This window comes from Neodiprion pinetum, chromosome 6, assembly GCF_021155775.2.
Source record: "Neodiprion pinetum isolate iyNeoPine1 chromosome 6, iyNeoPine1.2, whole genome shotgun sequence".
In the NCBI taxonomy this organism is placed as follows: Eukaryota; Metazoa; Arthropoda; class Insecta; order Hymenoptera; family Diprionidae; genus Neodiprion; species Neodiprion pinetum.
The window spans coordinates 1,744,204-1,770,176 of record NC_060237.1 but is presented as its reverse complement, the minus strand read 5'-3'; the positions used below and the strand labels follow the sequence as shown (position 1 = coordinate 1,770,176).

General features: G+C 45.0%; 1 protein-coding gene across 1 annotated transcript in view; it reads right to left on the bottom strand.

Annotated features, from left to right (window-relative positions):
* Positions 1-4,499: 4,499 nt before the first annotated feature.
* The window catches only part of Gycbeta100B (guanylate cyclase soluble subunit beta-1-like), an 87,598-nt gene continuing 66,124 nt past the window's right edge, over positions 4,500-25,973 (bottom strand). Inside the window, exons 17-19 of the mRNA XM_069137091.1 lie at positions 13,417-13,650; positions 8,904-8,969; positions 4,500-5,398 (exon numbers count right to left, since the gene is read on the bottom strand). Coding sequence (XP_068993192.1) covers positions 5,225-5,398; positions 8,904-8,969; positions 13,417-13,650 — 474 coding nt within the window. The 3' untranslated portion in view covers positions 4,500-5,224. The remainder of the gene's footprint in view (positions 5,399-8,903; positions 8,970-13,416; positions 13,651-25,973) is intronic.

Below are 25,973 nucleotides of genomic sequence, written 5' to 3'. Positions count from 1 at the left end.
TTTTTGGCGAAAAACTCAGGGACCGTCATCTTTCAATTGATAAGATACGTCCTACTCCGGTGGCCTTAACCCCGTGTGTATACCGTAAAAGCTCGCAGACGCGCGTGGGATTTGAAGGTGTATTTCGAGAGACGCGTACGCGATACGTCTGAACCAACGTGAATCGATATGTTTCGTGTACGTTTTTGGGCAATGCCGATAAGAGCGCCGAATCGCCGCGTACGGAATGTAGAATATCAATGACAGGGGGAAATTGTATCGACACGCAGAAAAAGGATTTGTTTGCCTTGAGGAATACGCCGATCAAATATGGCGAAGAGAGTGGTTTTCTGGCTAAAACAAACAGCATTTGATATGAGAGAAAAGTGATACGTACGAAAATTTGTATACCTGCTCACTTAATTTAGTTGACAAAGTACTTCTGTCCCCGTACTCGGTGTGTTTGACGAATTTTTTTCCCTCGGCAAACGAACAGTAGACTAAAAAATGATACGCTTCTGAGTTGTATCCACTAGGGTAAAATAATTGTTTTTAATACCTCAAAAAAAAACTGTCAACAACGTCCTCCAATTTTCATCTTGGCAAATAGAGCCACCATTCGAATCTATCTCCTGCGTTTCCGAGGGATGAAAATAATTATTCCCTCTCACGTGGTTCTCACTTTTTGGATCGCGCCCACCTTCACAGTACAATGCAAACTGTTAATGGCACTCCCGCGGTCTAATGTCTCAAAATTACTAGGATATCAGAGAATACGAGCAGCGGACCGAATTAAACCGTGGCGAATCACTAGCAGAAATTTGATCAACAGAAAGCGTAAGAGACAATGATACGTCGGGGGTAACTGAAAGCATTAATTTTCCGCCCACAAGCGGAAGCCTTCTTAATGAGTAGCTGTCACGTTTCCACCCTCTGAGTACAGATAATGACGGGCGGCGAGGCAGGGGTGCAGGACAAGCCGATAATCGAGGGTGCCGAGTAAACGCGCCCCCGAAAACATCGGGGTGCCCGCCCATGAGTGTCGATACTGTAAACGAGGAGCCAAAAAAACAGCCCAAAAACAAGGACAGCGGACTGCGTAAAAGGGATTATCAGCCGGGGTGTCTCATCACAAAATTATTGCCAAACTACCCTCGATTCCTGACGCGCGGACAACCGCTGCAGGTTCATTTTTAGCCCGCTGTTCGCGACCTGCACCGACTCTCACCCTCCGTTTCTGCGCTGTCAAGGCCGCCGAAGGGAGAATATCGATTCAACTTGTTGCATACGTAAACAAAGCTCTCTCTCTCTCTCTCTGCCGGGGTAAGGCTTGTAAAGCACTCCCGAGAATTCTACCGCCCCCTCCCCCCCCCCCCTCCCCCCCCGCCCCCCACTCCCTCCTCCCTACCTCCCACCCTTATCTTTTCCAATTTTTGTACCTGCAACATTTTAGTCGCGAATTGGCTCTCGAATTCTGGACGGAAAATTTGCTTTATTCGAAATTTGCGTAATTTTTGTTTCCTCTATTATTCTTCTCCCGATTCCGGGAAGAGGAGTAATCCAAACGGGTAATTTAATCACCACGGTGATGGTTCCGATTACCGATGTCGAGGTCCCATCACGTTTTCTCCCGAATATTCAATTAATGTTGCAAATTTGACGGCGTTGGGTAACTCTGATGCAAATCTATCCAATTCGAGAAACTATTTCGCGATGGCGCAGATGTGGGACAGATTGCTGTAATCGAGGCTTGCCGTACGCGTCGAGCAAAGCCTGCGGACTACGAATCGGAACAATATTTCAAAGATATCTTATCGGTATTCTCCGAAATATTTCACCGCCAAGTCGACAAGTGCAATCTCCCAAACAAAACCGTTCAATAGATATATTTGTTTGAGAAGAAGAGTGCATTCCGAAATGTCTCGAGTCCCGATAGCGTGACGTTGATCTGCGAGTTCAATCGATACTGCAGCAGTTGCAAGAAAAACATGCAAATGTCGCATGCATTTGTATATTCATTCGGTTTATTGTGTCCTGCTCGAAAAGGCGTGACAAACAATAATTTCGACGTTGTTCGAAAGACGGCTTTCCTTTTTAGTTATCCACTATTTTCCTCTCGGGGCGAATGTACAAGTGGCGAGCATAAATTATCATATATTTTCGTCGATATTTTGTCGAACCGTCAATATTTTATCGATCAAACAAAAGAACATTGCGAATATAATTCAAAGACAAGCGACTCTTTTATCTCGAGAGTCAGTATTCGCGGAAAGAATTCGGGGCGTATATAATATACGTACACCGTGTGTATTATACTCCGAATAATACTGTAATAGGACGTTGATAGATTGCTCGATGACGGTGAAAGAGTGAAAAGAATCGAAAATAAGAAAGAAAAAAAAAAAATCTGAAACGTTACAACACGTTATACAGCGTACACACAACAGTACACATAATGCGTCTGGGACGGTGTGTACGTACAATGCATTCTGTGTACATCCAAGGAGATACCTGTACGGGTATATTCATTCCTGCGCGATTCAATGGTATCGAAAACCGATCGCCAATATCGTATCGATAGAGCCTCCTAGCAAAAATAACAAAAACATCTGTTCTCGTATAAATTTTCAACATTCCGAAAAAATCGCGCTGTCATAATATCGCAAGGAATTTCGCCCGCCGGCGTACAAAAACATCCACAATCCGGCCCCTCGGACAATTGCGGAATTTCAACAATCAGGCCTGTTTTATCACCGAATGAGACAGATGCATTTTTTTCTCACCGAACTTCAATGCGATCCACAGATTATTCTCACCCTTCTCCGATTCGACACTCTCGCAATCGTCGAGGTAATTTCACCTCGCGTCGTTATGCCAGACGGGGAAACGTGCCCGTTATACCGACGCGAGCGAAAATGAACTGATTTGCCAAACTCGATCATCGAGTACCGCTTCTGCAACCGTGACGAGCATCCCGATCATTCGCAACTCGCCCAAGTCGCCCTTGTATCCCAATGAATTAAATTCACTCGATTTCCCAGGCGTCTTTCCACCGGGTGTTCGTATACTTTTTTCTTTAATACCAGATCTTGAAAGAGGAAACATTTTGCAGGATGAAATGATACCGCCAATTTTTCAACCGTATAACGAGTAAGATATTTTTACAAAATTTAAAATAACCGTACAGCGAAGCGCGAACGTAACGAGATCGACAAAGGTGAAGACATCTGTGCAAAAGTAGGTCAGAAACGGTGCTGTAAGAACCAGAGAACACAAATGCGCCGAGTATATATATATAAATGTATAAATGTATAAATGTATAAATGTATAAATGTATAAATGTATATATAGGTACACACCAAGGGGTGTAGGCACATCGGCTGAGGAAGAATCGAGGGTGATACATCATAATCGATCACCGAAAGCGGCTGCAGCTTTACATCTTCACCGTTGTACGCGGAATGTGAGAGAACGTCTTGAACGAAGAGCTTCCCCGAAAGCCGTGCGATCGATCGCCTGGGAATTGATCTATAATCTACAGGATTGATTATCCTGGCGTGTGACGTGGATAAGAATATTTCTTTAGGAAACCTGAAACGGAGTAAGAATTATTCATGCGAATTGTCGCGTGAAAAATTTTTACAGCGCGGATCCGCGCAGCAACATTTCCTGTAACTTATACGTTATGTCTTTCGAGAATACTACAAAGACGCGGTCGTTCTTACGAAGGATCTTGAGTTTGTATCGAGCATCACCTTGAATATCGAAGGGTACTAAAAATGGATCCGGGTAATTGCGCGGCATTTTATCGCGTCTAGCACGCGCTCGCAGGCAGCTACATTCCCAATAAAGTCATTTCCTCTGGGTCGCCTTAGCCTGGCGTGGCGGAACTGTATATCAGGTCGCTTCTTCGATCCGTGATGCTCGCGCATCCTTTCGATTTGCGGGCTGCCGGTGTAACGAGAAGGCTAAATAATAATCCGGAGTATCCTCGTCGCGATGCCGCGTTAATCGCGGTTATAATCGAACCGCTGGAGAAATCGGACACAAGCTGCGGGTGGTACTTTGAAAATTTTTCTCCTCCTCTCTCTGTTCCGTTTCAGTCCGTTTTATTCTATCTCTGGAAAAATGAAGAAGACGTCAACCCGCCCAGCTTACCCGCGAATACACAGGGCCATTCGAAACGCGAATCTCTGTTTTCTTACCTCTCGAGGCTCCTCGGTCTCGGGTTGACTTTAAAATTGGGGTTCAGGGCTGAAAGAGGCTCCCCTCCCTCTCACCGGATAGAAAGAACAATATTTTTCCACCCTAATGCCGTTGCCGCTGTCGCAACGTCCGGGGGATTGGTGGGGTCGAAAATTCCCTTTCAAAAAATTAATAGCCGAGGAAAAATGAAGCAGGATCCACCTTTCACTCGGGGGCAATATTAACCTGAATGTAAATATAGCATACCTACGTACACGTTACATACATAGACTTTGTTTGGTTCCCCCGTTTTTCTTGTTTTAATTATAAAAAAGAAAATTTAATATTTTATTGATACATCGATTATACGCATATAATTAAATTATACATATATATATGTGTGTGTATATATATATAATATAATATATTTATACAGTGTATTTTAGTTTAGTTTATCTTATTTTCAAACGCACCACGGCACGAGCATGTTCACGCAATTGATTATCGATCATAGGTAAGTCATACATATATCAGCTAATTAACGACTGGCGCGGACCTCGTCCCTACCGTTAATTAGTCACTATTTTCCGAGTACGATATGCGTTAGTTACGATATTTAATTCACCTACAAGTGTTTTTTCTTCAATTAGAACGAAAAAGAAGAAGAAAAAAATAATAGAAATTACTCTGTCGTTATTATAATATAACTTTATATAGCTCTTACACGTATAGCACTTTCACATATTTATATTTATATTTATGTTTATATTTATATATAATATATGTATATTTGTATACCTACATACATGCATAATCTTATAAATACCGTAACGTCTACAGCTTGATCGCTGCGTACAACATTTTTACATACATATACACACATATACATATGTATCTATATATATATATATATACATGTATATAATGTGCGTGCGACGCGTGTCTCTCTATGTATAAGTTAACGTCCCTGCAATTTGTAATCGTTAGGGCGAAGGTGAGTTGTAAGGTAGCGTTGAGTTGATTCGAGTTGAGCAGGATCATAGGTACGTTATCCATATGGTCAGCAATGCTGGCACCGTACGAGGCCAACTTCGTCGCAGTTCATGCATTTCAGCGCGACGAACTCCGTCGTGAAGTCGTTGCGGTGCACCGACTTTTTGCTGCCGTTGCAGACCGAGCAGGGAAGCAAACGATACCCGCCGCAGATCTGGCAAGTTGTGCACGCGTCCGGACTCTGGAATTTAGAAAACATATTCGCATCTTACGTCGAGACGATATTCTCAATCTCAAACGGCGACAACCAAGAAATAAAACAAAATTTAGCCAATTTACGAAAGTCTAATTATGCGATACGGTCGGTATTTGTTTGAAACTATTTTTGCTATCCTGAGGAAATTTTCCACTTCAATTTTGCAACCGGTTTCGATAACAATATCATTCGGAAACTCGTACTGCGGGAATGCACAGCAAATTTTTAGAGTTTTTCTTTCTTTTTCTTATGAATCATTGATATAGAAATTTGCCCAATTGAATGGATAACTTTTGGCCATTATTTGCTTTCCTACAATCTCCGCACCGCTTGCGTTGTATTCGCACCGGCGCTGTGGCGTACGCAAAGCGTGATACGACTATTTAACAGGTGTACGTGAGATACAACGTCAGAAACGAAAGTAAATTTAGGTAGATATATGTATACAATCCGGTATAAGCCACTCAAACGCTTTCGCGGATATCATATATTTCCTATTTCACACATTGTTAGAGACTTTGTACTGCCGGGCATTATTCACTCGCGTATATTAAGCGATAGAAATTCTTCAATCCACGTGGGAATAATAATTGCGAGAAAATTTATTCATTTTTTTTTTTCAGCAACTGATAATTAACGCCCAACTTCAACGAATTCCCTCTCTCGATCATAATACGGCTTTCTCTGAACTTTTCTTAAATCCTCACTTGACCCCCGAGATTACGTTTCAATTTCAAACACAAATAAAAGAATTGGACAAGTATCGATGAAAAGATTTTTTTTTTAAACGACTCATTCGCCGTGTTCGGTTTTACGCCTTTCCTTTTTTCCCCACGAGTAAAAAATTAGGCTTATCTTGGCGAGTTTGACGCTTAATTATTGTTTCAAAGAAAAATTTGAGAATTCGTAAATCTCCGGTATTTATTCTCGAATTCCAGCTCTACACCGGTTTCACTTCATGTTCATTGTTTATAAAAACGAGTTGTAATTTCATTCGGCAAATTTTCTCACTCGCTACTACGAATTGTAAGATCTCCACAAACCGTTCGTGCCAGCGTCTGAGAACGAGAGGATTTACCAAAGAGGATAACCGACCATCAGGCAAGTGCAACGGTCCCGCAATCGTTGTAAGCGGCGACCAGAACGTTACCAGAGCGTTACCGCGGCTTATAAGCCGGGTAGTAAAACTAGAACAACTGGTCGATGCTAGAATTTTTGGGAGGCGGGTCGCCGCCGTTCCGGTGTAACGACCTTTGCTGCTGCAGCTAAGCATTACCGGACTTGGTATATGGGGCATTCCATGCTCACTCGACCATCGTGGCGTTGAACCCCAGCGTTCTGCGATTTGATCAACAGTCTTCTTTCTCTTCTCCTCTCAAGTTTGCACGATCAGATTATGTTAACGTTGAAACGCACTCGGCACGTTCTCTTGCAGGAATTTTTGAAAACCCGTTACTTATTCGAAATTCACAAGCATATACGCGAAAGCTCGGATAATAAAAATTTCGGTACGTCTACTCTGATTTAAAGTTGACACGGGATGTCCCACACTGTATAATAAAAATCGAGTTCCGAGTTATCGCACGCAAAATCTGACGCGCATTATTGCATGACACCAAAAATTGCGAACGATGCAATACGGGAACGGCGGTAAGAACGCGGTGTTCCAGCGAGGCTGTGGCTCTGCGAGGTATCAGGAAAAGTGGTAGGGGGTTGTAAGATAGCGGCAGATAAAAGTGAAAGGATTTGTACAACCTTGTGTTCGCCACAACCTAGCCTAACCCAAATCGAGATCTGAGCTAAGCCGAGCTCGGCTTATAAGCCGATTGTCGGATAGATAGGTACAGCAAAAGCGTCGTCGTCTGTTTCTGCGGATTCCTCGGAGTCTCGAACGGTGCTGCCTTTGGATATACTTGCGCAACATTTTGCCACTTATCTTTTTGATATTACACTCGTTTCAATTTCGTACGCGGTATCGAGTTGCATCTTGGAGAAATTTTCTGCTGACCGAAAATCCCCTTCGTTAAATATGCCAGGAACTGGAGATTTGTCGAAACTTGAACGATCGGGCGAAATTCTTACTTCGAAAGAATAACGATTTCGAAGTGAAAAGTTTTTGTTTCATACGATTTTTACCATTTTTGCCCCACCGGCTGCAGGTTTCAAAACACTGGAAGTTAAATTATTCTGATCGAATGACGCGCGTGAGATTGAAATGATAATTAGAGGTAATTACGGCGGGTTGTATTGTTACAGCGCTCTGCTCGTTGTCATATTATAGATATACCTACATGTATGTATACACGTGTGAATATACTCATTGTACGAACATATGCCTGCACGTAGGAATAACGTATTCATATGGGAAAGAGATTTATCAGCCGAGTGTATAAGGATTGAACGTTTATTTCCCATCTTTTTTTACACGCCGGTTTCTTCATTTTACTATTCGGCAAACGGAACACTCTGTTCCTGTAAACTCAGGGTAGCTTCGCGAGCTGAATAATAGCCTCTCAAAGTATTGAGCAGTGATTTATTGCGTAAGGCGCGTCGCAAAAACGGGATGCAAATTGCTATACTTATTACGTCATAAACGGAAGTTACGCGCACGTCCGCGATTGGTTGAAAAATTTGCAAAAATTGTCCGCATCAAATAACATAAATGAAAATCGAAGAATAAATGACTCATTCATTTAGTTATTCGTATCCCGATGTTCCCGGCTTTTATACACGCAGCGTGTAAATATTCAGGGGTATGCAAATTTTACAAGCCTCGCCGCGCAGAGCGCTGGAAATAAAAGGAATGCGTAAAAGCGCGTATACAAGAGTCTTCCCGAGTTATCACAGATAAAAGAAATCCAGGGAACTGCGGATTCTCACCTCGCAGAAACGTCATCGACGCGATTTATTTATTTATTTTTTTGTTCCTTCACTCTGCACGTTTTCCGTTCAACGATAAAACGGTAATATTGTTTTACCGGTTCCTTTACTTGTGTTTCATATTTGTTTATTCTACTCTCGAAGCCCATATTGAACGACAGAGAACAAGGTGCGAATTTCACCATCACGGAAGTAATTACTAGTTGTATTATATTTCGACGATGAATGCGAACTCTGTTCACAAGTAATTCCCTGGTAAAAACGCACGATTGATGTAAAAGTAAGAATAATCAGTTTGGAAAGTAGTAGCATAATCGCGCAGAGCGTCGTTGAACGGTAGAAATAGATTTTATGTAAATAAAATAACGTCCTCACGGAACGGTAATTGGCTCGTAAAATTTGTCAGCATTGCACGCGAACACATCGTTAAAATATTCGACATCGACGTGAATATATTAAAATAACGCGTCTCAGGGGTCACCGATCCGATGAAATTGAAAAATTCCCTATTCAAATCCAAAACAGACGATATGAAGGAAAATTAAATGAAAAACTTCAAAGGGCGCGTGACGTTGACTTATACCAGACGACGTTGCAGGACGATGCATACCTTGTACGGCTTCAGCATGCGTCGCAATTCTCCGGACTCGTTCAGCCTCTCAACCACTTCAGCATCCTGCGGCAAGAAGAGAAAGAACAAGCGTTAAAGAAAATCATCAATAAACGCAAACGAGAGTTACGAATTTTTATTGAACACAGATAATCGGATAGCCGTCGCTAATTGTCACTCTCGTCGATGACGAGGTAGGTACTGAAATTACGTGGCTGGACGTTCGAGTATCGTTGACACTGATTACAACCGCGCAAAGGCAGGAAGAACAGGAAGAAGGAAGATAAAAGGAAGAAAAATGATGTTGCCTCGTCACGTCTCGGTTCTCAGCCGACAGCTTTTATAAGTAACCAAGAAAATTGCTACTGTCGGCTACTGTGTCACTTCCTCGTGGTATTGTATTATTAAGTGTGCAGATTATCCGCCGAACGAATTCAAATTAATTGATGTTACATGACGCGTTTTTTTCTGAGATAATCGGCTACGATTTAAAAAATTTTTTTTTACTCCTCTATCCAAGCTTACACCAGCGTATCTGTAAATCGTTACTGAATCGAAGTTTCTAGAATTTTTGACTTTAAATATTTCTTGCTGGTATATATCTGTAATACAAGGTATATATATTCGAGAAAGCGGTTCTTTTGATGCGGGGAATTAGCTTTGTCGACTGTGGTAAAAGGCTGCAAAGAAAAAGAAAAAAAAAAAAATAATAAAAAAACAAAGCAGCTCGGTGCACAATGTTTATATACACACGTGCACAAACACCTAGATGCTTTTTCCGAATGTTTATCAAGCGAGTTGTTCTCGCACGTACTGAGAAGCTGTACTGATCGATGATATAATCAGTTTGCGGTATACGTTGATTATGCCAGTTTTATCGTTTCCTTTTTTCAACTTATTGCTATTCCGCACTCGGCGGGATGATAATTTATTTATTGCTCCTCTCCTCGTCTGACGTACTGTGTACTAAGAATAATTTGACGAGACACGTGAAAAACGCTTGTTTGTAGGTACTTTGAGTGCGAATTTTTTGTTCACATGTTGTTTATCTTACGTCTAGTTGAAAATAAAAGGAGGAAAAATAAATGAATAAAAATTAAATTTCGACCGCCCCGGGGATGTTGGACGAAGAAATGAAGTTAAAGAATCTGCCGGCACGACGAGGAAAGTGGCGATGGCAGCTGGATACTGAATAGCTGATAAAATTTCAATACCCAACTCCTCAGGGCCAAAATTAAGATCGGATAAGATTGGAGATTTTTGCCGCGCGACACCGGCCCCGAACTTTTATAATGTATGCAGGACGCGATGCTAACGGTTCTCGTAACCGCATTTTTGACGTTAAATTGAAGTAAGAAAAAATCAGACGAAGAGGGAAAAAAAGAAGGGATATAAAATTCTGCCGCGTTCAAGGAAATAAATAAGCTGGTAACTAAAAATTTAAAAGCGGGCAGGTTAATGCGGCTCGAAAATGAAAATTTAATCGAATACAAGCGTTCCCGATGATCGTTACGATCGCCCGCAATCGTTAATCGTCATTATTGCGAAGAGCGCACTTATATTCGACTTTTCGAATTCGCTGAGTGTGTAAAATAATAATGTGACGCAGGAGAATTGGAATGCAGCCTTTTACAGTGATCTGTGTGAGTGACTTGTACGCACGTGGTTTGTGGCACATGAGACTTGTCCAGGTGAGAATGTGTGTATAAATGAAGAAGTGGTTCTAGGTGGCGAGGCTTGGCCTCACCTCTCGCCAACGGCCTTGGATCAAATGGCTTGACATTTCACTTGCGTATGTGTACACATATTCGTTCGAATATAATACATATGAGCGCGACACGGCGTAGGCACGTTTCTATCCATCCGGCTGTATCCAACCTGCTTGGAACTCCTCGCGGTGTATTTTACGCTTATTGGCAACTCCTCGAGTCGAGAAGACCGGAGGGACTTTGACGTTTCTTGAATTCTCACGTTCAAGCCATCGCGAAGATCTCTGCCACAGCGACGAAGCGTTGGAAACAATTTGCGAAAAGATTGACACTCTTTGAGCGTAGTCGACGTTAAGAAGTTTGGGAAAAACGTGCCGTGATACTGGATTCGAAAGGAGCTTTAAACCTCTGCGGCAATCGAAGTGCCGAGAGATTTTTAAATACCCATATCACTGCGTTGGAACGTCAGTAATCACAATCACTTCGGATCCCACCTGGCACCTAGACGCTTCTTTGGTTTCTTCCACGAATGGGTATAATTTTACACTTAAGACGAAAGTTGGAATCCGTTCGAATGGTTCGGTTAACCTTCCTTATTTCTCTCTCGTGCTGCCAGCGTTTTCGAATTTCATCGATCTTTTGTTCGGCGGTGCCTGACATGTCAACACCAAAGGTTACTTCTGGGCTTTGCCACTGACATGAAGACTAATTTTCACAGTTTTAATTCGGCGTATCGATATTAACGGTCAGTGAACAGAGGAGACGAGGACTCATTGTCAGACTAGTGCAACGCATGTATCGATTAATGGAATTGAAACTGAAGTTTGGTTGCCACATTCCCTCCAACTGGAGCTAGACTAAATATCCGATCTCGTTTTCAAGAAAATCTCGTCTGGCGGGTCAAGTTTCCGAGACGGAATTCTCGGAATGTAAATAAGGCACGGATCTGTTGTCACTTTTTAATTCTTCCAGTCACTCTTACGACTCTTGATTTCCCAGATTTATCAAGATCAACGACGAGCACTGTGAGATTGGATTGTTGTCACGAGGAACCGCAGACACACTTCACCGGCGATAATTAATCGTCATCGTAAAAATGTTCACATACTGATCAGTTAATCCCCACACGGTACCATTCATTTTTTTCAAGCTCGAGTAGCCGTGGAGCACACGCATGTCCATCTGGGTCTTACGCAACGTTTCGTTTAGAAGCATACACGCCAGTCGTCTTACGGTATGCAAACAGATGATATTACGTACACCTCTGCCGGATGACGAGATTGTTTTTTTTTTTCGCCCGACGCGATGCCTGGCAAACACTGATTTTCGACTAGCTTGACCTTTAACCGTGCGAGAGTATTTCACGTCTCGGTCAAGCTGGTCCCAAAGTTCTTGCGACTTTCGCAACATCCTTCGATCATCAAGAGCCTCTCCTTCTAGATTATCGACGACCGTTACCAAGGATGAGCTAAGGCAGGATCCTTTCCATTAAATCTGGAAGGAGGGCATTTCGTTAAGCCAGCTCAAGCGCGTCGTGTTTTGAAGTCTCGAGTGTTTCAAAAATCTTTTTCCCCTTAATCCCGTCGCGGCGATAACTGACAACCAAACATTCCAGGAGGCTGTACATTATACTAAATTTTATCGGACCAAGACGAGACGCCGGTGGTTTAACCGATGTCTAACTAATCCCTGCGACCAACATCTCTCCATCGCACGCTGCAAGTTCTCACGATCATTCTATGAGAAAATACGTATTCACGTATCGGTGCCGTTTCTTTTTTCCTTCCTTTTTCCCTTGATTATTTGTCTCTTCTCAACGCTGTACGGTAATTGATCGGCACGACTTGAATACAGCCTACATCTACGGCACACCTGGATACGCATCAATTAATCAATACTCGTTATATATTCGCCGACATGAGCATCCAAATTTGAGGAGAGATCCTGACAACGAAGCTACAGGCGCGCATTGTATATAATTTTGGCAGCTCGCTTAAATATCTTCGAACGTACACCGAAGAGCTTCTGGACAAGTTGTTGACGTATATACCAGCTACGTAATGATGCTATATTCAGTTTATTCAATGAATATCAAAATGAACCCCTGTGGGGGGGGGGGGGGGGGCTCATCACGTGGCATATTCTCCACGTGGAGCATCACGAGAGGACAAAAGAGGAATTCACCCATTACCAAGGTCGAACGTGTCCATTTCTTTTCATCGATTAACAGCGATCAGTGCTGACGTCGTCAAACGCAGATGCTCACACGATATGAACCGTCGATGAGGCCGCGTGAGAGTCCCACGTATTCGCCCACCACGTGCGATGCAGATGCAAGGCTGCGTCAACGTCTCGGGTAAAATGTTAAAACGGTAGGAAGAAAAGTAGGCGGAACTTTAGCCGGGAGCTTGCAGAGACACGGCACAAACGGAATAATTAGGCCAGCTTTGGCGCGCTTCGCCCACGGGACCATAGATTCTCGGACATTCGTGGGCGTCGTGTGATTGAATGGGATGAATATGTATAGAGGAATAGTGTGCCACGTTTCGCACGAGCTCTTGAACCGATCTAACGCCGAAAGCTTGGGTCCGTCGACAAAAGTGGAACGACGTTTAGAGAGTTTCTATAATTTGCGAACAAGTGTCGATTACGCTTCTGTCCATTAGCTCGTCGCACCGTCGAATTCAGCTCTGCTTTGAAACTAACTCTCGCGATTTAGTTGATTCGAGTGACTTTTATTTCCATACGTCAGACGGCTTTTCCGGACGCTGAATGCATCGTGATACGCTTTCTGTTGCACTCACCCCGATATACTGCCCGTCTATGAATAGCTGGGGGACCTGAATGGTCGTGGACTGGATCCGGTCGCGAAGTTCCTTCTGGTACTCGGTGCTCATGAACATGTCACGATCCTCGTACTTAACCATGTGTGTCCTGAGTATCTGTTTAACCTTTGTACAAGCGTAGTAGGTCTCTCTTACGATCCCCATTGTCGTCGTGTAGACGACAACCTTCCCGGCGTCCTTCAATTTGTAATTCTGAAACAAAAAAGTCCAGTTGAAAGGTGAGCGAGACGGAGGGAGAGGTGCGGGTGCCAGGAAACCGAAACCGAAGGTGGATGGTAATGAAATTGCTCAGCTTCCGGGTCTCCGCACCCACCTTTTCAGCCTTTCGAAACTCATTTGCCACCACAGTTCATACGGTGTAATACGGACAATCGGATGGTCGGATTTTTAAAACGCAAAATTTACCGACGAGATAACGATTCCGTGTAGGTCGGTACAATAACGATTATTAGCGAATACTGGCCACCCGGTTTTATCGGGAGACGAGCGCGATTAGAGCATCGCTGCTTTTCCGAGAACGAGCGGTTTTGTTTGCGGTCAGGATTACACGGCGCCAATTATGCTTCCGACCGAATTCGTGTTCGGCAAAAACGGTTGAACGAAGGACGGTGGTCGAAATTCCTTACAGCTTTGTTGAAGATCTGATCGTTATGTTACACTTTCTTCCGATGCATAAAACGCATCGGCGTGATCAACGGTGCTCGAAAAATCGTTCCAACTCTCACTTACACCGTCCGATATTAGCTAACTCGCGGTTCAGCGGCCTGAAGAAGTACTCGAAGTCTCGAGGTGCGGTCCGGTGAGTATAAGCATAACTCGGGGGAAAACGGCACGTGCCTAAAGTTTTAATGATAATCCAGTACGCGGCTGGCAAATGTAAGCCCTGCCGGATCCCATTTCCTCGAGGCGTCCACCGCCGGCTGCGTGGAATCAGCGTACAGCGCGACGGCGTCCTCGACCTCTGGGTTTCATCCATCCTGCAAGACAGTCATGGGAACGATTTGTCACCTCGGAAAGGACAGCGAGGAGGACGTGTGATAAGAAATCATCGACATCGGCTGCACGGCTGGCACTTTGTGAGACGCTCGTTGTACTAATCGGCCGGTTCTCGGTGCCTTCCTCGCAGCCATGGCAGACCGCGGACTAACATACGGAGCATAAGGCAGCGGGTATCCAAGCTGGTGTTTATAAAGCAACGTTACGCAAAGGAAAGAATTGCCACTGGCCTCGCGACGACGACGACGACGACGGCAAGCTTCTAATATTTTCTTGTCCGTTTTACGTAACCTGGTCCCACAGAGAGATCATGATTTTGTTAAATTAACTTTCACCGGGGTGTAGGTACCTACCTGCCCAGTCAGCTATTGGTATAACGGAGCGGCGATACGAGAGACTGTTTGTACCACGGACACCGGATCTACATACATGCGAGCATTATAGACTCGTATCGTTCACCTGCTGCTCTGGCGGATATCGCCCTCAGCTGAACCAGGCCGAAGGAATTTGCTCGGCTTACAACCGCAGAGCGATTTTCATAACTGTCTCTCGTTCCTCGTGTGCCTGTCTATACGCTCGATTACGACTGACACAGTGGGTACTCGGTGCGCGATAACGGTTTCTCAGAACGCGGATTGATTCATATCTACGGTAGACCTTCGGGCACCGCAAGGCTATTCTTGAAGTCTCTTCGCAAACTGGGCCTCTGGTCCGCAGGCTTTACGGTCAAATATGCCGTAATGCGTGAATAAGATAGGATGAAGTGATACAAGAAAGAAAAAACTTGTGCAGTCAATTTATCGAGAGGGTGAGGATATTCGCTGGTTGATTCTTATCGCATTGATCATCGGCAGCGATTCGTGAAACATGAAGAAGTTGGAGTATCGTCGCTGCTGGATCCTTTGTCCAGGGTTTTCTTGGAAATGGTTTTTACAGCAGGACGGAATTCTGGGAAAGGAAGCGGATTAACAAAACTCTACGCAAGTACGATGATTTTCTTGAAATTCAGGGGGGTTCAAACCGTAACGGGATCGAATAAGCGAAGAGCTTCTCGAAATTCTCGGCGGAGCTTTCCAATGGTTTAGAATTACAGGCCGTTAAATTTTCCGTAACCGTATACCTATATCACGGTGTATAAGGTTTAACGAGGTGAGAGATTCAAGTGGAAAGAGAACGAGAGAAAATGCGAGTGGAAAATTGGATACGGCATTTGTTTCGAAAATTGGAGACTTCTCGAATTACCGTTCGACGAGTAGGTAGGTAGGTTATACGTACAACGTGTACACCGGAAAATTACCGGACAAAGAGCATCGTAAATTTATGGAGAACGAACCGAGATTCTTGAAAACTCAGGAAAACCTAGCGCCGCACGCAATTTTACCTCAGAATTTGAAATTCGGATTGAGGTACAACGTAATAGGCTGACTGATGAATGATCGTTTAAAAATGACGCGAATCGAAGTAGACGGTTGGCTGCACAATGACCGGCGACTTGCCCGCCTAATCGTAGGAAGTGCCCGAAAATTACACACTTTTATTAACGTGACGTACACCGATAATTGTGCAACGCCCTTTATTCCCACCCCCCTCCATCTTCCCGCGACGGTGCATTATAACTGGAACTAATTACAAACGGATAGCCCGGCGAGCTTTCGAAAACGCTCATCGCCGACGATCCTCCGTTTATGGTGGTTATCCTGAGACACGTTGGCCGCCCCCTTAACCGTAAAATGGTTACGGGAAAGGCAGGCAGTTCCGGTAAATAGTCTACCGGCTTGAGGCCAGATGAGTCTACGACTTTCTACGCGACTACCTAAAACTTGATCACTCGTAATTTGCAGTGAAAATCGGAAACGCGGTGACGATAACGGAAAAATCCCGAGTGCAGAGATAAGAGACAACAAGTGGCCGGCAGCCTCATCGTCGAATTCAAACCACGGAGCTATCATTGGAACAAAAACAATCCGTTTTCCTCGTGATAACGCCGTAATCCACACCGCTTGGAGGCTGATCGTGCACTTCTTAGTCATGCGAGTGCGTTATCAAATAAAGCTGCTGAGTAATAGCGAGTCGTCACGTTTACCGGATGACAATCTGCCCGACGATACGTGGGAACGTTACGAAGCTGTCGGTCACCTCCGCGGGTTTCTGACGAATCACTTGGAAAATTCTTAGGGTAAGCATCGAGACGGCCCGTGGTTACTAACTGCTCTCGAGTGATCCGAGCAACAAATCGAATTCGTTAAACGACGCCAACAAACCGAGATCGAGCATCGCTGCGCGTCGACTGCAGGAGTCGATTTCTCCGTCGCAACCAACTGGGGTAATGCTACGGCAGATCAGGTTGCCCACTGACCGGAATTCAACGCTGCTACTTAGCGGTACGCCACAATGTGTCCACCATCGTCTGCCGTTAGCGTTTCACACCCTTTTGTAATGAGTCCGATTCAGCCCGGTTGCTGCCCGCTAAACCAGGCACGGAACCCCCTTCAATTATTCGGAATTATGATTGATTCCACCGCCTCTTGGAGGTTCTCAGTCGAACAATAATCATCGGGAGTTTTCCGCGACTACCTAAATCGCCTTTTGGCCTCGCAGCTGGAACTGGCGGTCCGCGATTCCCTGGTGAGACGGGTAATTACCACCAGAGAAGTGGGTACTGGTCGTGACAATCTTTTTAACCGACTCAAAAAAGCGGCGGCTCTGTTTTCGAGAATCGGATGGAACATCGATATCTTGACCTTGCGCTTCTGGATCGGCTTCGAATCGCATCTTTCGACCCGATGTATCCGCCTCGATCCCACCTCGTCCCATCAAATTGCGATCACCGATCGTTTCGGAGTTGATCAGTGTTCATCGCGGACGGCTGGCCTTCGCTTCCTACGAGAGGTGTGGTATAGTGCGATGCGGCTGTCAGGACCCGCGATGTGCGCAATATGGCATGAATTGTCTTTTTCATAATACCCATTGTGGGTCGGTGCCGTGTAATTAAGTAAAAGGAGTATCGTAACGACGTGATGCAATTCTCGTGTAATTATAAGGTCGTCGAATATGAGACGTCATCATCTACGACAATCTCACCCGCTGCCGAGCTGTTATGCCCTGCAAGAATCTCACCCACGGCGCAACTGGTGAAAACCCTAAGATATTTTAGAAGTTTAGTCGAGTTCCAGGAGAGAAATCCCCACTTTCCTTTTCTTGTTTCTCGACCTCTTCGTTCTCCTCTCTCCAAAATTCAGGATCACTTTTTCCGTAAGATTGATTGATTGGCAATACAAGTGCACAAAACTGGAAGAGCTTAAACATTTGGTGAACTAATCGAGGCACTAGAATTCAGAAGAGAATTCAGAAGCTAAGAAGTATGGAAATTATATGTAAAAGTAAGAAACGAAATGTGGTCTGGAATATCAGAAGGTTCGCCGATGCGGTACAATTTTGGAAACGGTGAGATTGACATCTGTTGATTGTCTGCACGTTATTGGAACCACCACGACTTTGAAATCTCTGCAGATCACGTGGCACTTGCATTTCCCTGGCCGCGAATAGCAAAGTTACGCACAGCGTTGACCTTTCGATAAAGTTGAGGAGCTTATCCCGACGGTGCCGCACAACGAAATGGTAAAACTGATACACGCAACACCGTTTGACGATCAGGCGCTTTCGCAATGCTTTCATTTCTAACGCTTCTTCTTTTTCCTTCTTCCTGCATTATAACGTACGCGTAACCCGGCTGTGACAATGAGACTAATCAATGCGTCGAGACGCTGCGCGTAATTCGTGACGTCACGCGAAGGTTACGCTTGCCGGATAGCCATGCAGAATTCCTCCCCTCGTGTCCTGCACCCTTCGCGAATCAATGCGGTGGTGCGTCCACGTAGCCGGGAACGTGTCGGTTGGCATAATACCAGCCAAGCTTCGTAGGTATCGATTGCGCCCGTGGCGACCGCGACATCTGGTCCAACTGTGCGAGAGGAGGGATGAAAGGGTATTCGCTAATTGCACTCGGAGAGTTATGAGAGAGACACGAAGCAGATTTGAAACAAAGCTTCTTTCGCGACCCTTTTACCCAATCTCTGTTCCGCAAGCTCCGGAAACGACGTCTCCGTTCCATGTCATTCCCTTCCGCCACAGCCTCCGTTGTACTCTCCATCTGCCGGGTCTTTTGCGAACGTCGCATATTTCCGCACGCGTTCCCGATCCCACAAAAGCTCCACTTCATTTACAAGGTACGCGTCGCACTGTAACAAGCTACCGCGTACTGGGGCAGGTGATATTTTATCAGAATAAGGATCGCGAAAGGGGAGAAAAGGACACGATTCTGGTCGTTCGTTCTGAAAATCCCTACAACATGCGATCACTCTTCCTGGTAACACCGTTTAAATTGGCACCTTTATCGAGAGTTGTTAGATTAGCTGGGTACGTACTTTACCGCCTCTTGCTCTGCTTTTACACCTCATTATAATAACGTTCACGAGCGACAGATCATTCCAATTAAACGCAGCTGCTGAGCTGATATTTAAATTCGTATTAAAAGTTATGATCGGTGTGCGAAGTAGAAAAGTAGAAAAAGAACCACGATCGTCGGGAGTTAATTTCACGGATCATATGACTTTCCTCTTTACCCGGCTTGCAGCCCGGAGCGGGCTCGACTTAAGAGTCGGGCAACATGCATCGGCGATTCCGCGGATTTCATATATACCCGGGATTATAATACCTCATATACGATATTGCGGTTTGAATATTTCACAACGAGACACGGCCGCGGCCTCGATTGCACGACGATCTTACGATATCACGCGTTCGAACCGGCGCCGAATCCATGCCGTCGATATATTCTGCGGAAGTAGAAATCGTAACATTAATCAGCTGTATCATGGGTGCCGGGTATCGAAATCGAGAGAGCGATTGGGAAAATTTTACACGATCGATCGAAACTCGAACGCGGTCAATTAGGGTGCATTGAGGAGGAAAAAAATGAAAAAAAAAAGATAAGCGCAAAGTGAACAAACCAACGATCCTACTCATTCACCCTGCATACTAAACCGATCAACGAGGCCAAGGTTCAATTTCTGTCTGTACACATGCAAGAGATATGCGCCTTTTCACCGCGCGGCTTGAACGCTGCACAGAAATCTGAAACTCGGCTATACGTACGCGACCCGTCGAGAGAAACTCTAACGACCCGCTCAAATATCTGCCAATTAGACCCAATTTCGTTACATGTCAAAATTCGGGTGGGGTAGACCCGGAATTATTAAGGTCCCCGACTCTCACCTGTGCGGCACACCGTTCGTCCAAATGCCTATATGTCTATGCCTATAATCCGTTTCTCGTGCCTGTAACGCGTATAAAGTCACGCACACGCGCGTGGATCATTACGCCGAGCCGTATGTAAAATACGCTGGGTCTAACTGGTCATGGCTAGAGGCGTCGCGACTTAGAAAAACTGCTGGAATGAAATGGAGCAAACAAACCGAAAAGTGAAAAAAGATAGAAAAAATAACAAAGCCTCCGCACCGACGACGCGATATTCCAGTCACGGATAAATGCGCGCGTGTGCCTTTGCGTGTGAGCACGTATGTATACCTATGTATTATATACGTACCAAGTTCCAAAACTTTCAGATTGAATTCCTCGCAAAAACTCATAAACTCGCTTCTACACATATGTATATAACATATATAGAACGTGCTACCTACGTGATCACGACTGTGTTGTAGTAGGCTTCACTTTCTGCAGGGATATTTTTATTTAATTTGAGATCGAACGTTCCTGGATGATGGTGAACCGATTACAAATGGGAAGAAAGATGATAATAGGAATCGAGTATCATCTTGGACTCCTTCGAAAATCAGCTGAGAGAAATAGAGGACTCGATTAAATAGGTTTATTAACAAGCAGCAATAAAATTGAAGCAAAACGGAGGAGGAGAGAGAGAGAGAGAGAGAGAGAAAAAAGGCAAAATTCCGAAGGAGATACGAGCTGCCCGTTGCGCGACCCACTTGGACTGACGCAATCGAAAATTGAGCAACCTTTTTATAATTACAAACAACGTACTTGCGCAGGAGTTTGTGTGGCCCGTGTTTCGTGTAATATACTCACTAACTAAGCTCGCGGATAGAGCACGAGCCGCGGCACTTGAAACTCTTTCATTAACCGACGAGTGTAAAAAAGGAGAAGGATCGTGCGTAGTCGCTGAAACAAGCGCCTCGCTCCGCAGGGTCTTGTTCTTCATCATGGTAGCGCCGATTTGTAAGCGCGTGTGAGAGGAGTCATTACATTATACACCGTCTCCATCTTACATTATGTATACACTATCCGCGAGATGTGCGTGATCAACGCGAGCGTGAATTACCCGAGGGATTTCTACTTTGTTGAATACTTTTTGCAGACCCTAATCTTCGGGGATAACGAGCCGATTTTCCGCCACTGATGATGGTGGAAAAAATTAGGATAAAATCGCGGCTTTGTTTCTTCGTTTTTCTTATTCCAGACGAGACTTTGCACTATATCGGTCTGCAAAAACGATCCTGTGGAAGACTGACTCCTCCTCTCTGGCCGAATGTGACTGAATGTCGCGTTTCGCATCTGCAAGGAGAAGAAGAAGTAGGTGCGGATGGAATCGGCAGGTAAGGATCGGAGAGAGAAGTCTGCTGGATTTGCTGCTGCTGCTGCCTCCGCTGCTGTCGCCGCTCGTCGGCTCTTTGACCTGCTTTCTCTTTCCCCCTCGATCTGTGTCCTCCGGCTGATTCGGACAGTACCGCAGCCGAGTTTTCTTCCAGTGGAAAATTCACCGGGTCGACGATGGCTGTTTCAAACTGACCGGTTAGGGTCGTCCTCGCCCATCGTGGCGCGGAAGTCAAATTCCTACCCGGTTTCTCGCCCCCGATGATCGGGAGCCTTAAATGCGACTCGACACGCAGCGTTACGAGGTCAAGAAACTTTGTATCACGCGCCTATCAAACGAGGAACCTGTTAACCTCATCGTAGAAAGTTCTTGAGACGGGCGGGTTTCCGTTTTCAGAACAAGTGTCAAGGTTCTCCTTCCCGTCCTATTCGCATCTTTGCTAAACGGCTACGTCCACACCGCGAGTGAACCTCGACGAATTGGAAAAATGAAAACTACCGTCGCTCTTGTCGAGAATATTTGATCAGACACCATTTTTAGAGTGGGATAAAAAAGGTCGACGATGCTTTCGGGATTATGAAGCGTGTAGAGAAAAATTGTGACCGAACCATCGCTGTTCGTGTGCAGCGTGCACGTACGTGTTTTGTAATTCTTTTGTGAAAAATTTATAAGGCTTTGAACTGCGATTGGATTACCCATTAATCTGGAAGCTCAAGAGAGCCGATTCATATCGTTAAAAAATTGTAATTTCTCGAGTTTTACATAACCGTGTCGATTGACTGCCGCGGAGATCGATAGACCGAAATGAGTTTCGACAAGTCTAGATCTTCATTCCCATCACTTACTTTTTTCCTTAGACTAAAGACCGAGTTTTCAAAGAAACCGTTTACGGCAATTAAATTTAACAAGCGGATCCATTCTTCGACTTTCGAAATTCAGCAATGTTTTCCTGAACGTACGTTTCAACTGATTGTTTTGTTCCAGTATGATATTCCGTCCGATTTATTACAACTATTCGTACAAGCCGATTACTCACGTCACCCTCTGTGGGTAAAAAGTCTACATCCTGCTCCCCCAACAACTCTACGTTTGACAAAAGTTGGATTAATCTTATTTACGTTGGTGAATAACAAGCCTCCCGACGCCGTGGCTCCTATTTTTCATAAAACGATAATTAATCGTCCGGCAAACGAAATTAAACACGAACGACGTCGATTAATTTCTGTCCGAGTTTCGTTTGGTCCAAATATTTTTCTACCTCCTTTATGCGCGGTACGCGTATACACATACATGTATGTATATACATATATAGGTATGTAGATACACGTATATCCATAATTATTTATATACTTCAGAGTAGGAGTGAAACACTTCTAAATGCAAATATCGCGACAAGTATTGCGCAGCGGTTTTATTGGCAATCCCTTTCATCGATTATTTCATCTCTCGGGATTTCAAAATTTCATAAGAGATTTGTGTGTACTTCGACGCCTAGGAGCTGGCTACAAAAACGTGCGTAACGTCATCTCTCACGCGGTTACAAAATTTCGCTCTTCAAGCCTTGGCGGCCCAGCGTTGGGAACGTCAAATATGTGTATAACATCTTGACAAATATCGCGAGCGCACACATATTCAGATATTACGTCGCGTTGCAGGGGCCGGCAAAGATTTATGAGAATTTAGTGAAACTTTTGTCAACATTCGCGGATTCCTCACGGCTACTTTGCTGTTGTAAAAACTTTCTTTCATGGGTTATCGAATATCCAGCCTCTGGCATGTAATGCCCGAGTAGTCGACGGCGATATTTTGTCCCTGTATTTTTCTCGCCAGCTTTTCTTTTCTCGACGAAGGAAATCGAGATGCCAGAGCGAGAAGCGAGCGATATCCGGTTGCCGACATCCGGCACGCTTTGTTCAACACACTACGACTATGAGATCCTTGATGAATTCCTCGAATGAGATGAACGCCCAGTCACGCGGTTCAACATCACGAAGTCTTCTCCCACTCCTGATTCTCTCCGACAAATTCGCCAGAGAAGTATAAAGAAAAAGAAAAATAAAGAAATTTAAAAAAAGTCCCGAGATCGGGACTTTGGCATTGGGCAATATAATTCAGCCGCGAAATTGCAAAGAGAATATTTAAATAAACGCGCACCCGGCCGCCCGACCTTGCCCAAAATTTATCGGCCAGATGAGAGGCGAAAATTGTGAAATTTTTTTGAAACGTCGAATCGTACGCCGGTCCAGCCAGCCTCCGTTTTAATTGTGACCGACATCGCGCGTTACTCGTCGCAACTCGGGATAATTAATCAGAAGTTATTCGGAGAGGTTTAATTGAATAAACACGTGAATAAATTTACCATTCGTGGGTACGGCGAGTAACGAACGGCGCTTGCACGACGACTCCTTCTTTGGAATCGTCAGGCGGGAAGATCGACCGTTCAGATTGTAAAGTCCGCGACAACCTTGCGGCCGGAGAACCCGGAAGACGGTCCAGGCTCGGGGATTCAGGATTGTTGTTGGAATAGCATTGGCTGGGTCTGAATAGGTTGCGCCATCCAGCGAAAACATCGATAATGCCTATAACGTGACTCTGAAGAGACCGACTATAAGAGACTGCGAGTGGAATGTTTGAGCCTCTCTTGATCAAACTGAAATCAGGCGGAGAATATCGGGTGGACTTTTTACGCGATGCGCCGTAGTTTCATCCCGTGATAGGTATTTAATGGGGCCGCAGCGGGCGCAACTTATACCATTAACAATAAGTAATTTAATGCGCATCGTGAGAACATTCCGTATTTTTTGTGGTTTTTTTTTTCATTAAAAATCCCGACCAAACCAATTCATTCGATTAGAAGAATTTTTCCAGCCTGCGGTAAAGTGGTGCATCGTTTATCAATTTATTGTTAATCTCGTTGTCAAATGAAAGTGGACAAGCTTATTAAAAATGACTTTTTTTTTATTTTCTTTCTCAGTCTTTTTCGGAGGCGTAAGATCTTCCGATCAATTAGAAACTACATAAGAGATCTCGCACTGCAAAGCCGCAACTTTCTGGGCAACGGTTAATCAGATTCCGCATAAAACAGCTTTTACTTCGCCTCTGCGATGTCTCGAAGAACCTGTAGAGACCCCGAGCTCTGCGACGTGATAGAACTTGGAAAGAAAAGATGGTATAAGGTGGGGAAAATCCTTCGAGACACCCGTGGAATTCGTAAAAAATATCCGAGTCCTCGGTTCGGTCTATCCTTCGTCGAGAACAATGGACGAAAATACGCCACCGTATTGAATCCGACTGTTTATTTTTTCCGAAGTTTGCTTCGCGACATTTTCAACAAGATAAAATCCCGTCTGTGAACTCGCATACTTTTACGGCAGTGCAGCAGCAGCAGCAGCAGCAGCAGCAGCAGATCACGTTAGGCCGAGTAAAAAGTTTCAGGTAGGTACGCGTAACTTGGGCGAAAGTTTCTCTCAAGTGGAATGTCGCGGGCTATCGCCTCGTCCATTCCGACCGACTAACGGCCGTCGACTCCGATAACTTGGGGAATTCGGGGCTCGCCGTTTCCGTCGACGGTGGGTCCTTCCTGATTGACTGAATCGTGCCACGGAACGGTAACGCTAGGCGAGGCTATTAGAAAAGTGTCGAACAGCGAAGAGCGCCTCTGCTATTATAGCAGGCGAACGTGTCGCACTTGCAAAACGATTTCCGTAGACGCGCACTGGCTTGCGCCGTTCCTCCGCAACGGTTTCACACACTCGCATCGTGTCTGATACCTGATCGAAATCGCTGTTACCCCGGTTCCCGGTTATCTTATCGGCCCGTGCACCGGTACCGCGTCGACTATCTGGCACGCTTCGCGGTCTTATACCATCGGCGCATGCACTTTCTATCAATTAATTACACCGTTATGTAGTTACGGTTTACGTCGACACGTTGTCCGCACAAAGCGAAATTCCTCCGCTCCGCGCCTCGAGTTGCACGGTTCGATCCGTTCGTCGATTCGTTGCCTGCAAAATGGCATATTCTTGTTTATATATTACGTGGAGTGTTTTTATTTCCCGTGTACGAAATTGACACGCTCCTATGTACGCGCGTTCAATACGTGACGTGGCCAGCTGTCAACCGCGTTGTTATTGGTACCCGCCTCTCCGCCCCCGAGGCGACGGAGAGGATATGAGATTAGTCATGTACCCTGGGTTTACCTACGATCGCCGGAGGCTAGCGAGGTTTCGGTTGCCTGTGAATCGCGATGTAATAATACGTCCTAGTTCGTCTTCAGGAATGCGGATTTTCGAGAAAAGTTTCGACGTGAATGGACCAAAACTTTTCTGCAAGGGTTGACGAACACCGTACAGAAATAAAACCTCGAAGCTAAAACTCGCCGAAGAGACGGTACTGTAAGAATGCGTCCGTCAACGGCGAACGGTGGGGGAGAAAGGCTTTGTATTCGCGAGTGAGAAAAACCGAATGAAAGAAGAGAGGGATTAAAACAACGAAAAGACGACGGTGATGATGACGATAATAATTTCAAGACCACGTAGCGAAGGCCCGGTGCCGATGAGTCGTCAGCTTCGATACGTAAGGCGGTATTCGCGCGTGTGCAAAAATAAAATTTTCGAGAAAAACGAAAAAGAGGAAGAAGAAGGAGAAGCAGAAAGAACGAGGAATAAAAAAAATCGGTAAGACGATGAGCCGGTCCCGAAACAGGTACCGAACAGTGGCTCTCAGCCCGTTTGCAATCAGTTTGGAGAAAGGTGACTCGTCGACGGCTCGCCTCGCGACCGATCAACGAACTCGGTGGCCCGGGGCGAAATTTACCGAGGAAGAAGCGCCACGTCCAGGACCAACGAGCTCGGACAGCCGCAGGACAAGGACGACTCGCAACGCGTTACCG